Here is a 13,524-nt window from a genome sequence, read left to right as displayed (position 1 = left end):
GCAATACTTCCTGTTGTTGTAGCTAAGTACCGTCAAGTTGGTTTGTACTTCTATTGAGTTTTCTTCTATATAAGGTTTCCAAGGAGCAACTTGTGAGTTTGAACCGCTGACCTTGTGTTCAAAGTTAATCCTCTGCATTATCCTCTGAGGTACTATTAGCCTCATTTTTTTCTGATGAAGAAGTTGAGGCTCAGAGAGGTTAAGTAACTTGGGTCAGGTCACAGAGCAAGTTAGAAGGGGAGCTGGGATATGAGCGATCCATGTCCTTGGGCCTAGCCATGTTCTTGTTAGCACTCCTCACTAGACAAGGAGATCCCCCTCCATGACTGTTGTACAGTATTTTTATAAATTTAGAAAGTTATAAATAAGATTTACAGAATGACCCCACCAACTTTTCCACAGCCCCGATACGTGTGTATGGGAAGCACTTGTTACTGTTGTTAGTTTTTTCCAGTCAGTTGTGACTCATAGCAAACCTGCCTAGGGTTTCCGAGGCTATCGATCTTTGCTGGAGCAGAAAGCCTCATCTCTCTCCCTCAGAGCAGCTGACCTTGTTGTTTGCGGTCAAGTTCGAATCTTCTAGACCCATCACACTATACACACATCTCACCAGGACTGGGAGTAATTCCCTTTCTACTTTTGCACAGTGCCTGCATTGAGTTGGGATCTATCTAGTCATGGATTGATTGTTTCAGCAAATATGAATTGTGAAGCAGTTGCCTGGCTGTGATTCCTTGCGTTAGTGGAGAAAACAAGCTTCCATAGTCATGTTTGTCTCCTGTCTCTGAATTATTAGGATGTCAGCACCTGTATTCCTAAGCAAGAAAAACTTGTAAGTCTAGCTGGAGACAGCCTTTGCTGGAGTGAGGAGGACGTTGTCCAGGCAACTAATGACTTCAATCAAAACCACAAAATCCGGGAGGGTACCTTTGCTGTCATCTACAAAGGGCAAAGGCATGGCACACCATTCGTCTTCAAGAAGCTCAACGAGGCAAGCGCTTCTTAATTTCTAGTGAGGGATGGAGGTTGCCCGTTGAGGCTGGATGTTCATGATCCCATTGTCTTTTTCCACAGGTGGTCTGCTCAAGCCCAGGATCAATCGAAAGATTCTTTCAGATGGAGGTTCAGGTTTGTCTTAGGTAAGGCTTCCTTTGGAAAATACTTGCTGTGATATTTGAGCCCTGGTGTGGTGCTGTAGGATAAACGCTGGACTGCTAAACACAAGTTTGGCAGTTCAAACCTGCCAGCCACTCTTGGAAACCCTATATAGGGTCACTATGCATCAGAATCAACTGGGTAGAACAACAACAACAACAACAATACATGTAAAATTCTTGAAACATGCCTGGTGCATAGAAAACACTAAATAAGGGTGGTTGTTGTGGTTAAGTGCTGTTGAGTCAGTTCCAACTCATAGTATAGGGTTTCTGAGGCTTTAAATCTTTGCAGGAACAGGAAGGCCTCATCTTTCTCCTGTGGAGTGACTGGCAGGCTTCAATTGTGGACTTTGTGGTTCACAGTCCAGTGCTTGTTATATGGAGTCTCCGGGCTCCCGTTACATATATAAGCTTATTTAATTTTCATAATAACACTGTAATGTAACTGTTATTATTACATTACTTTTCAGAGAAGTACAATGAGGCACAGAGAGGTTAAGACCTTGATCTTGTCCAAGGTCACACAGCTAGTGAGTGGTAGAGTTGGGACTTAAACTCCAGAATCCATGCTTTTTTATGTAGCTACTATATGTATATATTACAATGATAACCTAACTCCTTCCTCCCAAGGAGGAAGAAATGTGCTTTTATGTCATTTTTAGAGATGGGGCAGGGATTGACGGAGTCTAACTGTGTATAGCTCTGTGGAACAGGGGTCAGCAAACCAGCCTTCTAGCTACATTCTGCTGCTGCCTCTTTGTACCACCTGCAAGCTAAGAATAGTCTTTACTTTTTTTCTTTTTAGTGCTTGAAAAGAATAACATTATTTTGTGACACGTGAAAATGATAGGACATTCAAACCTCAGTGTCTGTACAAAAAGTTTTAATGATACACACAGCCATACTCCATCTCTTATGTATTATCTGTGCCTAATACTTTCATACTTCAACACCGAGTTGGGTAGTTGTGACAAAGACCATATATATGGCTGGTACAACCCAAAATACTTCCTACTTAGCCCTTTACAGAAACAGTTGGCTAACCCTGGTCTAGAGTGATAAATCCCTTCTAAAGTCATCTGCAAACCCACTCATTTATAGCCGAGGAAATTGAGGCTGGAGAAGTGAAGCGAGCCTCCCAGTCATAGGTGTGGACTGGGAGGAAGGAGGAGGAGGACTGTATGGAGACTTGGGACCGTCATGTGCTGGACAACTGGATAGCAGTGCTCATGCAGCCTATCCGGGTTTCCTCTGCCTGTCTGGAGCCTTGGCTATTGAGTATAACTACTGTAGAGTGTTTTCATAAATCAAGTAAATTATACAAAACAGAATAGATAAAACCCTACCTATGTTCTGTAGCCTTAATACAGAACCACTCCTGGATTCATAATTGGATGTTTCCTTATAATCCTTTTTTTCTCCATAAATGTGTATGATGAATACACATACATATGTCCCTTTATACATGTTTAATCAGAATTGGGAGTTTAATTCCTTTCCCACTTTGGCATAGTGCCATCATCGTTCATTCCTTGATCGTTTCAGCAAATGTGAGTTGTCAAGAGAGTACAGGCCCTGTTTTGGAGAGGGTGGAGGGAGGCCATTTGCAATAGTTCTGGAGAGATTTGTCAAGTCGGACCAAAGGCAGAGGAGGAGGAAACGCTGGGGAATTTTGAAGGGTGTTCAGGACAGTGAGCAGTGACTAATTAGATACGGTAAGTAAGGTTTTTAGGAAACGAAGGTGGTGCCCTTTGCTGAGATAATAAATATCAACAGAGAAGTTGGTTTGAGACTTATACTGGGTCTAGGACATTCACCTCAAGTGTCAGATGCAAGCAGATGAGACAGGAGATTGGGAATGTCCCTCATGAAGGCAAGGAGCCCTGGTGGCACAGTGGTTAAGCGCTTGGTGGCTAACCAAAAGGTCAAGGTTTGAACCCACCAGCTAGCTGCTCTGCAGAACAAAGATGTGGCAGTTGGCTTCCACCAAGGTTAGCGAGTGGAAACCCCATGGAGCAGTTGTCCACTGTCTTCCAGGGCCTCTGCGAATTGACTGAATTTAACTGCAGCATGTTTGCTTTTCTGGTTTTCTCATAAAGGCAGGTAACTGGAGGGGCAACAGGTCAAACAAGATGGCAGGCCTGCCTGGGGACACTGGTACCTCAGCGGAAGGCAAAGGAGGAGGTTCTCAGTAAAAAAGACCGAGAAAGAGTAATTGAAGAGATAGGAGAGACAGAGGGAAGGTGACTCAGAACCCTGTGAAGATGATTTCAGGGAAGGACCCCATTCCTGGCGTCAGGAGTCAGACAGACCTGGGCCCTGGTCCTGGCCCCACTGTGTGCTGGTTTGTGACCATGGGCATGGCATGTTCCTTAACCTCTGAGGCTCTCTTTCCAAAAGATGGAGCGGTTTCAGTGTCGAATGCTGCAGAGTGCTATGGCAGGATGAGGGCCTCTAGACTTAGAGCACATTGAGGACAGGCAGGTTTCTTCTTGGTGCCCTGGTGCTGGGCCCTCAGGAGTCTGAGCCTGTGGTACCCAGGAAGGGACTGCTGGTCTCAGGGGGAGGGAAGATGAGGGGAGGAAGTAGAGGAGACTTTGAGTGTTCTGTCTATGTGGCCCCTCACCCCTCACTGCTCATCTTCAGATGCTGCCACCCCAACATCTTACCCCTGCTTGGCTTCTTCTCTGGAAGACAGTTTCACGGTTTAATCCACCCCTACATGGCAAACGGCTCTTTACAGGATAGACTCCAGGATCCGGTAAGGAATGGGTCATGGTCAGAGAACAGTACCTGGGTAGGGAATTTAGGGCTGAGGACTTACAGGAGCTCAGAGGGGAGCGGGCCATCCAGGAAGACCAAGGAGGGCTCAAGGAGAAGTTAGGCCCGATAGAGAAGATCTGATAAACATCCTCAGAGAAAAACTCACAGTTTTCTTTGACAAGAGGCATTTTATTCAAGGTAAGAACAAAACAAGGGTCTCCCACTGCTTTTATTCAACATTGTTCTGCAAGTCTTAGCCACTGCAGTTTTTGTTGTTGTTAAGTGCCGTCAAGTCAGTTATGACTCATAGCAACCCTCTATAGGGTTGTTGAGCGGCTAGTAAGCTTGAACTGCCAACATTGAGGTTCAAGCTGACTTTGGAGCCCAGTGCATGAACTAAACCTTAAAAATTGTGGAAAAATAGAGGCAAAATTTTATTGTAAAGTGTTATTTCATATATATATATATATATATATATATACATACACACAAACATACATATTCATATAATGTAATGTTATTCAGTCATAAAGAAAAATGAAGTTCAAGTACATGCTAATAGCATGGATGAACCTGAAAACGTGATACTAGGCAAATACACAGAGATAAAAGTTGATTAGTGGTTTCCAGGATCTTGAGGAAGGAGGAAATGTGGTCGTAGTGGTGGTGATATGCCATGGAGTTGGTTCTGACTCATAGCAACCCTGCGTAGGGTTTCTGAGGCTGCAAATCTTTATGGGAGCAGAAAGCCTCATCTTTCTCCTGCGAAATGGCTGGTAGTTTTGAACTGCTGACCTTGAGGTTAGCAGCCTGACTCATAACCACTGTGCTACCAGAGCTCCTTATATAGCATATCAATGTAATACTTACTAAAAGATGACCATTTTAAAACAAACAGACCCCCTCTCCATAAAATTCTCAACCAGAGGGAAGTTAACGCCACAAAAGAATGATTGCTTCAGTGGCAGGGACCAGACAGAGCTGCTTTTCCTGGTGTGATGCTGATTGCCAGCTGTTCTGAGTTTTCACTCTGCACCTCTTTCCCCATGCCTCTCCTTTAGTCCTCACTACAGCCCAAGAGGGTTCCTCATGCCCCAAAGAGGAGTCGCTGGTACACGGGAGGGAAAGTGACTTGCCCAAAAGAAACACAACTGAGAAATGCCAGGGTTTGAATTGGGTTGTCCGACTCCAGATCTCTTGGTGTTTAAGGAAAAAAAAAATGATTAAGGGGTTCTCAGGACCAGTTCTTATAGGATGGGGGCCCTAAGACAGGTGATTTAGCCTGGAAGGATTCCATTCCAGAATGACTGCCGCAGTACCCGGGAACAGTGGGGGAGTCTTCAGCCCACCCCACAGTCTCCATCAGCCCTTGTGAAGTCTGCCTAGATACGTATAAAGCCCTGCTGTGCAAACACAAGCTGCTCCTCAGCCCCATATATGTACACAGTCCAAAGCTGCCACTGGACCCATCATCATCATCAAAATTTGTTGTTGTTGTTTAGTGCCATTGAGTCAATTCCAACCCATAGCGACCCTGTATAGGGTTTCCAAGGAGCGACTGGTGAGCTTGAACCGCCAACCTTGCAGTTCAAATGGCTTTGCAGTCTGGGGCATTAACCCACAGCGCCACACCAGGACTCCCATAATAGAAATATCTACCGCTTATTGTAAGGTTAAGGACTCTGGTAGCGTAGAGGTTACGAATTGGGCTGCTAACTTCAGGGTCAGCAGTTCGAAACTACCAGCTTTTCCTCAGGAGAAAGATGAGGCTTTCTGCTCCTGTAAAGATTTACAGCCTTGGAAACCCTGTACATGGTTGCGCTATGAGTCGGAACCAACTTCACAGCACGTAACAACAACAACAACCATTGTAAGGTTGGCAGTTTAAACCCACTAGCCACTCTGCAGGTGAAAGATGATCCCGTCTGCTCCAGTAAAGATGTGCAGCCTCAGAAGCCCTATAGAGGGTCGCTATGAGTAGGAATTAACTCGATGGCAGTGGATTCACTTTTCTTTGTTTGTTTATTCTGAGGCAGATGCTATTGTCCCTTGGTGTATACTCCCTATCCTTAAATCTTTACAGCAACACTAATATGTGGGGATTCGTGTTTCCATTTTATACATGAGGAATCTCAGGTTCAGAGTCACACAGCTAATGCAATTAGTACAGCCCTGAAATCCAGGGACTGATACCTGGATTTGTCTGATGTCTTGTGGCAGAGGACAGAAGGGCAGGAGGAGAGCTAGGAGCCAAGCTGTCCTCTTAAAAAGGCCCAGGTGTGAGTCTGGCTCTCTGTCTTTTTTCCTTTCCCGCAGAGCGACTCAGACTCCCTGCCCTGGCCCCTGCGTGTCAGCATCTGCTCAGGGCTGCTCCGTGCCGTGGGGCACCTACATGGCCTGGAGATCATCCACAGCAATGTCAAGAGGTGAGAGCCAGCTGGACACCTCCAGGCCTGGGCCACACTCCCGAGTCCTCTCCCTCGCCCTCTCTCTCTGCCTTTGGGTGTCGCTTTCAATGTCTAGATTGTGCTCCATCTCTGAGTGCCTGTTGCCATGCTTGTCTTTCTGAGTAGCGTTTTCTCCACAAGCACCCAACTACCCCAGTGTTCCAGACCTGTCCCCAACTCATGTGCCTGTTGGTAAAAGTGGTCCTGTGTCAGGGAGGCTCCTGCAGGTTAGGCGTGCACCCCAGCACCGTGTTCTGGCCACCCTCCTGGGCCTGACCACAGGAGATACTGGCAAATCTGGCCAAACTGGTTGCAGAACCATAGAACTCAATGTGGAAGCTCTTTTCCTCTTCTAATTCCCATGATTTTTATTTTATTAAACAATTATAATAGCAAGACAGGATATGAAAGGATCACATGATCCCATTACTCTGTCCATCAGCTGACCTCTACTGGTCTCCTTTTTCCAATCCCTGAACACAGAAAACTCATAGCCCAAAGGTAGAGTGGCCACAAAGTCATGTTCTGTCTCCCATTTCATTTTACCCCCAGCTTTATTTAAACATGGTAAACTTTTTGCATGTTGCATAATCATTTTTAGGAACTCCTTAGTATTCCCTTGTGGGGATGTGCCCACAATTCACATAACCACTCCCAGCGTGGCTGTAAGTCCTTGGGTGATGCAAACGAAAAGGTTTGCTCTCAGGTACTAACTGAAACATACCTGTGGAAGAAAAATCAGGTGGTTGACTTCTGTAAAGATTACAGCCAATATCACGCTGAGATATCCTTTATATTTGGAACTGAATCCACTCCCCAAGTTTACCTTTCAGCCAAGTAATAAATTGGTTCATTAAAGAAAAATAAGTATCATTCATGAATACTATGCTCCTTTTAAATAATCATCTATATGAGACTGGTGGTGGTGGTGGTGGTGGTTATGTGCGTGGAATTGTTTCCAACTCATAGCGACCCTGTACAGAGTTTCTGAGGCTGTAAATCTTTATGGGAGCAGAAAGCCTCATCTTTCTCCCACAGAACCGCTGGTAGTTTTGAACTGCTGACCTTGAGATTAGCAGCCTGATTTATAACCACTATGCTACCAGAGCTCCTTATGTGAGACTAGACGGTCAATATTTATCCTAAAGCCAAGTTGAGATAGTCAAGGGTGGGGGGTAAGGAAGCTAGACTAAAGGAAACAGAACAACCAGAATGGGAATCAGAAGAATGCTGATAGACTCTGAACAAAGTAACAAATGACACTGACTATGTGTAGAAATTATTAAAGGGGGCACTAATTTGCTGTGTAAACTTTAACCAAAAAAAAAAAAAAAAAAAGATACAGCCAAGCCAACCCCATGGAGCTCAGTTCTCTAACATGTGGGGTCACCCTCAGTCAGAACTGACTCAGTGACAGTGGGGTTTTTGTGTGTTGATTTTGATCCCTATTGGTATTGGTGTTTACTTTCTAAATTTGGAGTTAGTTCTATATTGAATACTTTTGCACATGAAGCTCTCTTCTTTTTTTGGAGTATGTGCTTTCTGAGAGTTAACTCACAAGAGGTTAGGTGTCTGGGTCAAAGAGTATTTTCATTGTTTGTTTAATCTCTCCTGATCCAGGCCAGTTCAGTCACAAAGGACAACCTACTTAGATTAGAATCAGCTGGCCAGGGCTGGGGGTTGGAGCTGCTTTGGAAGAGGTCTACCCAACACAAACTATTGAGCTCAGCAGGCTGAGGTGGGTCAAGGTTGACATCTGAGTGAGTCACACTTCCTGGGGCAGCAAGACTAGTTCTTAAGCCCTCTCCTCATTTACTGGTTGAGGTGGGCTCCCTGCCCCCACTGCCTCTGACAGATCTGGCTCAGAGTCTCCATGGTGAGGGCTTTCAGTGACCCCAGTTTGCAGAGGCTGACATTGCTCACTACTAAATTGTTTTCCAGAAGGATCGCATGGTAACATCCTCTTGTCCAGTTCCAAATGAGAGGGTTCTCTTCACTTTCTCTTCTGCAGTTCCAACGTTTTGCTAGACCAGAACTTCACACCCAAGCTGGCGCATCCAATGGCTCACGTGTGTCCTGTTAACAAAAGGTCAAAATACACCATGATGAAAACCCACCTTTTCCAGGCCTCAGCTGCGTACCTGCCAGAGGATTTCATCAGAGTGGGGCAGCTGACCAAACGAGTCGACATCTTCAGCTGTGGAATAGTAAGAGCTGCTTTCTGTGGGTAGTCTTGGGCCTGCATTCTGTTGTCATTCCCAGGGCTCCTTTATAAGCACAGGGAACACAGATGGGTTCCAGCAAAGTACAGCAGGTGTTGGCCACACCTGGCCCATGGCTTGTTTGGTATGGCTTAGGAGTGAAGAGTGGTTTTTACACTTTTAGAAGGTTGCTCCTCATCTGGAGGATTCCTGTTCAGAGTACTGGTGTGGCGCTGTGGGTTAATGCGCTGGACTACAAAGTCGGTTTGAACTGTCGGTGGCGGTTCACGCTCACCAGCTGCTCCTCGGAAACCTTATACAGGGTTACTATGGGTCTGAACGGACTCAACAGTACTTAGCAACAACCATAAAACCCAAACAAAAAAGAATACAGAGACTGTATGCTAATCACAAAGCCAAAAATATTTACTCTCTGGCCTGTTACCCAAGAGATTTACTGACCATTGAAATGAGTGTCCAGAGTCCATCAGACTAAGGTATCTTCCCTGAGAGTTAACTCACAAGAGGTTAGGTGTTGTACAGGGTTCACTATCGGTCATAACCTGCCTTCACTGATTCTCATCCAGCTGGCCATCTAATTGTTTGTCTAATTGCCTGTTTGTCTTGTGTTTTTACGTCAATCTGTCTATCCAGTCCTCTGTCCATCAGTCCATCCATCCACCCCATTCCATCTAGTCACTCATCCATTATCTACCCACCCACTCTCATCCGTTCCATTCGTCCATCCATTCCATCTAGCCATCTGCCCAATAGCCCTCCCTCCACCTCCACCCCTCACTATCTTGTCCTTTCCGTCCCTAAACAAAAGCATCTCCCCTCTCTCCAGGAGCACTTGGTCCAGTGTTGCAGTCTCCAAAGCATATTTCTGTAGAAACAACACTTTCTTAGGATCACTCTAGGTTTGAGTGTAGGACTGAGTGTGCAGGTCAATTTGGGGAGCATCGGGTTAAGCAAAGTCAAGCCTATCCCTTTACTACAGGATGAACCAGAGCCTTTTATTTTTTTTTAAGTATTCAACAGACAATTTTATTTTAGTTCCTTTTCATAATATGTGCACATGAAATGAGATTGTGTACCATAAATGAAATTCTATGTAGAGATCTTTGTAATCATATAAAATAGTTTAAGTTAAGCTTTATTCTTGTATTGTAAATAAGGCAAGTGAAATGTAGACTCACAACTATACAAGATTTTTAGGTGATTCCTGGTAGTTGTATGATGAGAAACAATGAATATCAAATTTTTGATGTGATCCAGAGCCTTTAATGTGGTGATAAACATTGAAAAGTCACCAAAAACAAAAAAAACAAAAAAAAACCCAACCCCCAAACCCACTTCCTTCAAGTTGGTTCCAACTCATAATGACCCTACCACACAGAGGAGAACTAACTGTGCCTTATGGTTTCTGAGACAAAATCTTTACAGGAACAGACAGCCTCTTCCTGTAAGGCTTCTCCCTTGGAGCAGCTGGTGGGTTTGAATTGCTGGCCTGTGGTTAGCAAGCCAACACTTACCCCACTGCCCCAACCAGGCCTCACCAAGGGAAGAAAATCAGTATGTAAAGCTTCCCAAACTCATTTGACTATGGATCCTTGTTTTCTTAGTGTATCTCTCAGCACAAGTGTCCCATGGAACCCATTTTGAGAAATGCTGGCTAAAAAAAAGTAAACAGACTGTGGTTCACCTCAGCTAAGGCCAGACAGCGATACCTCTCTTCTTCCCTAGCCTTGGACTATGCACTTCCTCTCTCTGACCACAAACTCCTGCCTTCTACCCCTTCCATAGTGCCTGGCCCTAGCACCTTCTGCCTTCACCCCAACCTCCACTCTGCATTCTGGTTCCTTGCCTGCCCCCTCATCCCCACTGTGGGTGCTCAGTGAGGTTCCTGCTCCTTTCTGAACCAGTGGGCTGTCTCTGGAGGCTACTAGGGTGTGGGTCCCAGCTCAGTTACTTTCAGCTACGGGACCTAGGATGTCTGTCCACTACTCGGGGCCTCAGTTTTGCCTTCTGTTAGAAGGGCACACTGATATGTATGGAGATGAATGAGGCAGTGCATATAAATGGGTTAAGATTACCCTTCCTGCCTCTATAGCCTCACTCCCTGTGTCTGTTTACTCTCACTTTCTAAGGAGTCCTCGTGGTCTAGTGGTTAAGTGCCCAACTGCTAACTGAAAGGTCAGCAATTTGAACCCACTTGTTTCCATGGCCTTGGGAATCGTGTGGGGGCAATTCTTCCGTGTTGTACAGGGTTCACTATCGGTCATAACCAGCTGGATGGCAGTGAGTGGGTTTGTTTATCTTTCTCTTGACTTTCTAACTCAGCTCTTGGTGTCACAGATGACTTCCCCATGAGTGAAAAGTTCATTCATTCCAATCAGGGCTCACAGGTTCCCTTTTCTCAGCCCTTCCACTAACTGTTGTTGTTGTTGTTAAGTGCCGTCGAGTCGGTGCCGACCCATAGCGACCCTGTACAGGGTTTCCGAGGGTGTAAATCCTTACGGGAGTAGAAAGCCTCATCTTTCTCCCGCGGAGCGTCTGGTAGTTTCGAACCGCTGACCTTAAGGTTCGCAGCCCGATTCGTAACCACTACGCTACCAGAGCAGAATGTTTTTTAACTTTGGTCCCTTCTGTGGGGATAATGCATTTCTCTGTTTTCTGGTCAGCACTAAATGATCTGTTGTTGATATCACATGCCATTGAGTTGGTTCCTACTCACAGCGACTCTGTATTGTGTTTCTGAAGAGCAGATGGCGGGTTTGAATCGCCAACCTTGCATTGCTGATCTGACAGTGCCACACCATGACGCCAGTAAATGACCTGACCTCTGTAAAATGACTCAACACCACGCCTGCAGTGAGGAAGGAACAGTGGAAAAGCCAGATTGTTCGTTTCCTTTTCTTCCCTTCCTTCCCAGCAGATCTGGTCCAGGAGTCCCTTTCTATTGGCTCCACTCAATTGCTGCAGTAGTGCTCTCTGGTGCCCCCGCCTGGCCTTTGCCCACTTAACAGCACACAGAAATAACAAACATTTTGACTTGTCTCAAGAGAGGTTTGTGGGAGAGAGATATGACACTAAGGGTGAGGTATTTGTAATGAACAACTTAACAGATGAGAACACTGATGAGATTTTAAGTCACTTGCCTAAAGAGCACAAATGAGCATATAAAGAACAGACAGAATTTGAATCCAGGGCTTTCTGACCCTCAGATTCTAAACCCTGAGCTTTGAGAATTTTTGTTCAAAGTGTTTCCCCCATTTATTAATGCCCAGAAAGAGCCAGCGCATATTCAACTCTTTATAATTGTGTGATGGTTTATAAGAAGTCTTGGCGGTGGACTTCCGGCAAGATTGCAGACTAGGCAGACACACTCTACGGATCGTCTACACCAAAGATATGAGAGACAAAATAAAACAGACTCAGATGAAAACTCTGGCACCCTGAACCTCAGAAGAAAGATTAGAGAGCTGGGTGAAGTGTTTGCTGGGAGCAGGGATGACCGGAGAGGGAGACAGACTGGTGAACAGCTGGCCAGATGCAACTCAACTATCTTGTGAGCAGCTTTGGCACCGGAAGAATGCCTGGCAAAGTAGATTCATGCAGACAAGTGTGGTTTCTTCTTTTTCTCCCATGCTCCCTTGTGACCAGAGGTGTGGCCAGCTCCCACCCTCATCCATCCCCAGTGTACACCCTGTTTTCCAATAGTTCAGAGCCATGTGGTTGGGAGCCACACCAGTGTGTGTGTTGGGGGGGGAGGGGGGCAGCTGGTCACTTTGTTCCCCTTTGGAGCCTGGATTCAGGTGGGCTTGGCTCCAGACCTACAAAACCCACAGAGCCACCAGACCAGCATTTAACCAGTCACTCTGCCGTCAGCTGCCCTGTGGTCCTAACAGACACTGAAACCAACTCCATTAGGGAGGGCCCCCACGAACTACTATTGGATTGCGTGCCCTGAACATAGATAACATTGAGGCCAACAGGAACTCCATTAGGGCCAGGAACTCTGCTGTCACATCCCTTCCACAAACACCTCGTGAGCTCCTTGAATCACAGGAGCCCACTGAGCACTGAGAGGTTTCTCCCCTCCAAGTCTAACAACTGCCCTGTTTGTTTTTACAAATATGACAACCATACAGTGCCCCGGAGATAACAGACAATTTTAGCGTACACCAAGAAACAAGAGAGAATGGCTTAAACAAATGAACACGATGTGAAGTCAGAAAACATTTCTGAGGAAGAAAAGGTAATGGAACTAACTGAAAAAGGTTTTAAAAGAATGATAATTAGGATTGATAGAAAGATCAAGGAAAGCAAGAAGAACACAATAAAAACTTTAGAAGAATTCAGGAAACACGACAAGAACAAACAAAGTAAATGTAAATTTTGAAATAATATAAGACTGCAATTAGAAATCCAGAAGATTAATACTAAGACCTCAGAAATGGACAATGCATTGGAAGGGCAAATAAATAGATGTGAAGTAATGGAAGCCCGAATTAGTGAGCTTGAAGAGAAGTCTCAATACTAGTATGCTAGAAGAACAATCAGAAAAAAGAATGAAAAAAATCTGAAGAAAGCCTGAGAGCTATGTGGGACCTGATGAAGAGGAACAACTCAAAAGAGACAAGCATAGAGAAAATTTTCCGAGTTGTTGGAAGAAGACTTCCCCTGACATCATGAAAGATGTGAATATAAGCATACAAGAAGCTGAATGAACCCCAAACAGGATAGGTCCCCAAAGAAAATCACCAAGACATATCATCATCAAACTGTCTGTTTAAAATCAAAGATAAGGAAGGAATCCTGAGAACAGCTCAGGAAAAATGAAAAGTTACCTATAAAGAAGAATCAATAAGATTAAACTCTAATTTCACAGCAGAAACCATGCAGGCAAGAAGGCAATGGAGCCCAGGAGACATCAAGGCAAGTGGTCGGGTC

At 45.1% G+C, this 13,524-nt stretch overlaps 1 protein-coding gene across 1 annotated transcript in view; it reads left to right on the top strand.

Moving 5' to 3' along the window:
- Positions 1 to 13,524, top strand: part of IRAK2 (interleukin-1 receptor-associated kinase 2) — a 115,750-nt gene that overhangs the window by 75,318 nt on the left and 26,908 nt on the right. Inside the window, exons 5-9 of the mRNA XM_006872206.1 lie at positions 797 to 991; positions 1,075 to 1,139; positions 3,804 to 3,918; positions 6,237 to 6,346; positions 8,379 to 8,574. Of these exons, the coding sequence (XP_006872268.1) occupies positions 797 to 991; positions 1,075 to 1,139; positions 3,804 to 3,918; positions 6,237 to 6,346; positions 8,379 to 8,574 (681 nt within the window). The remainder of the gene's footprint in view (positions 1 to 796; positions 992 to 1,074; positions 1,140 to 3,803; positions 3,919 to 6,236; positions 6,347 to 8,378; positions 8,575 to 13,524) is intronic.

The sequence above is a fragment of the Chrysochloris asiatica genome, unplaced genomic scaffold (assembly GCF_000296735.1).
Source record: "Chrysochloris asiatica unplaced genomic scaffold, ChrAsi1.0 scaffold00186, whole genome shotgun sequence".
NCBI lineage: Eukaryota > Metazoa > Chordata > Mammalia > Afrosoricida > Chrysochloridae > Chrysochloris > Chrysochloris asiatica.
The sequence above is the reverse complement of the archived record's forward strand: the minus strand, read 5'-3'. Positions and strand labels throughout refer to the sequence as shown.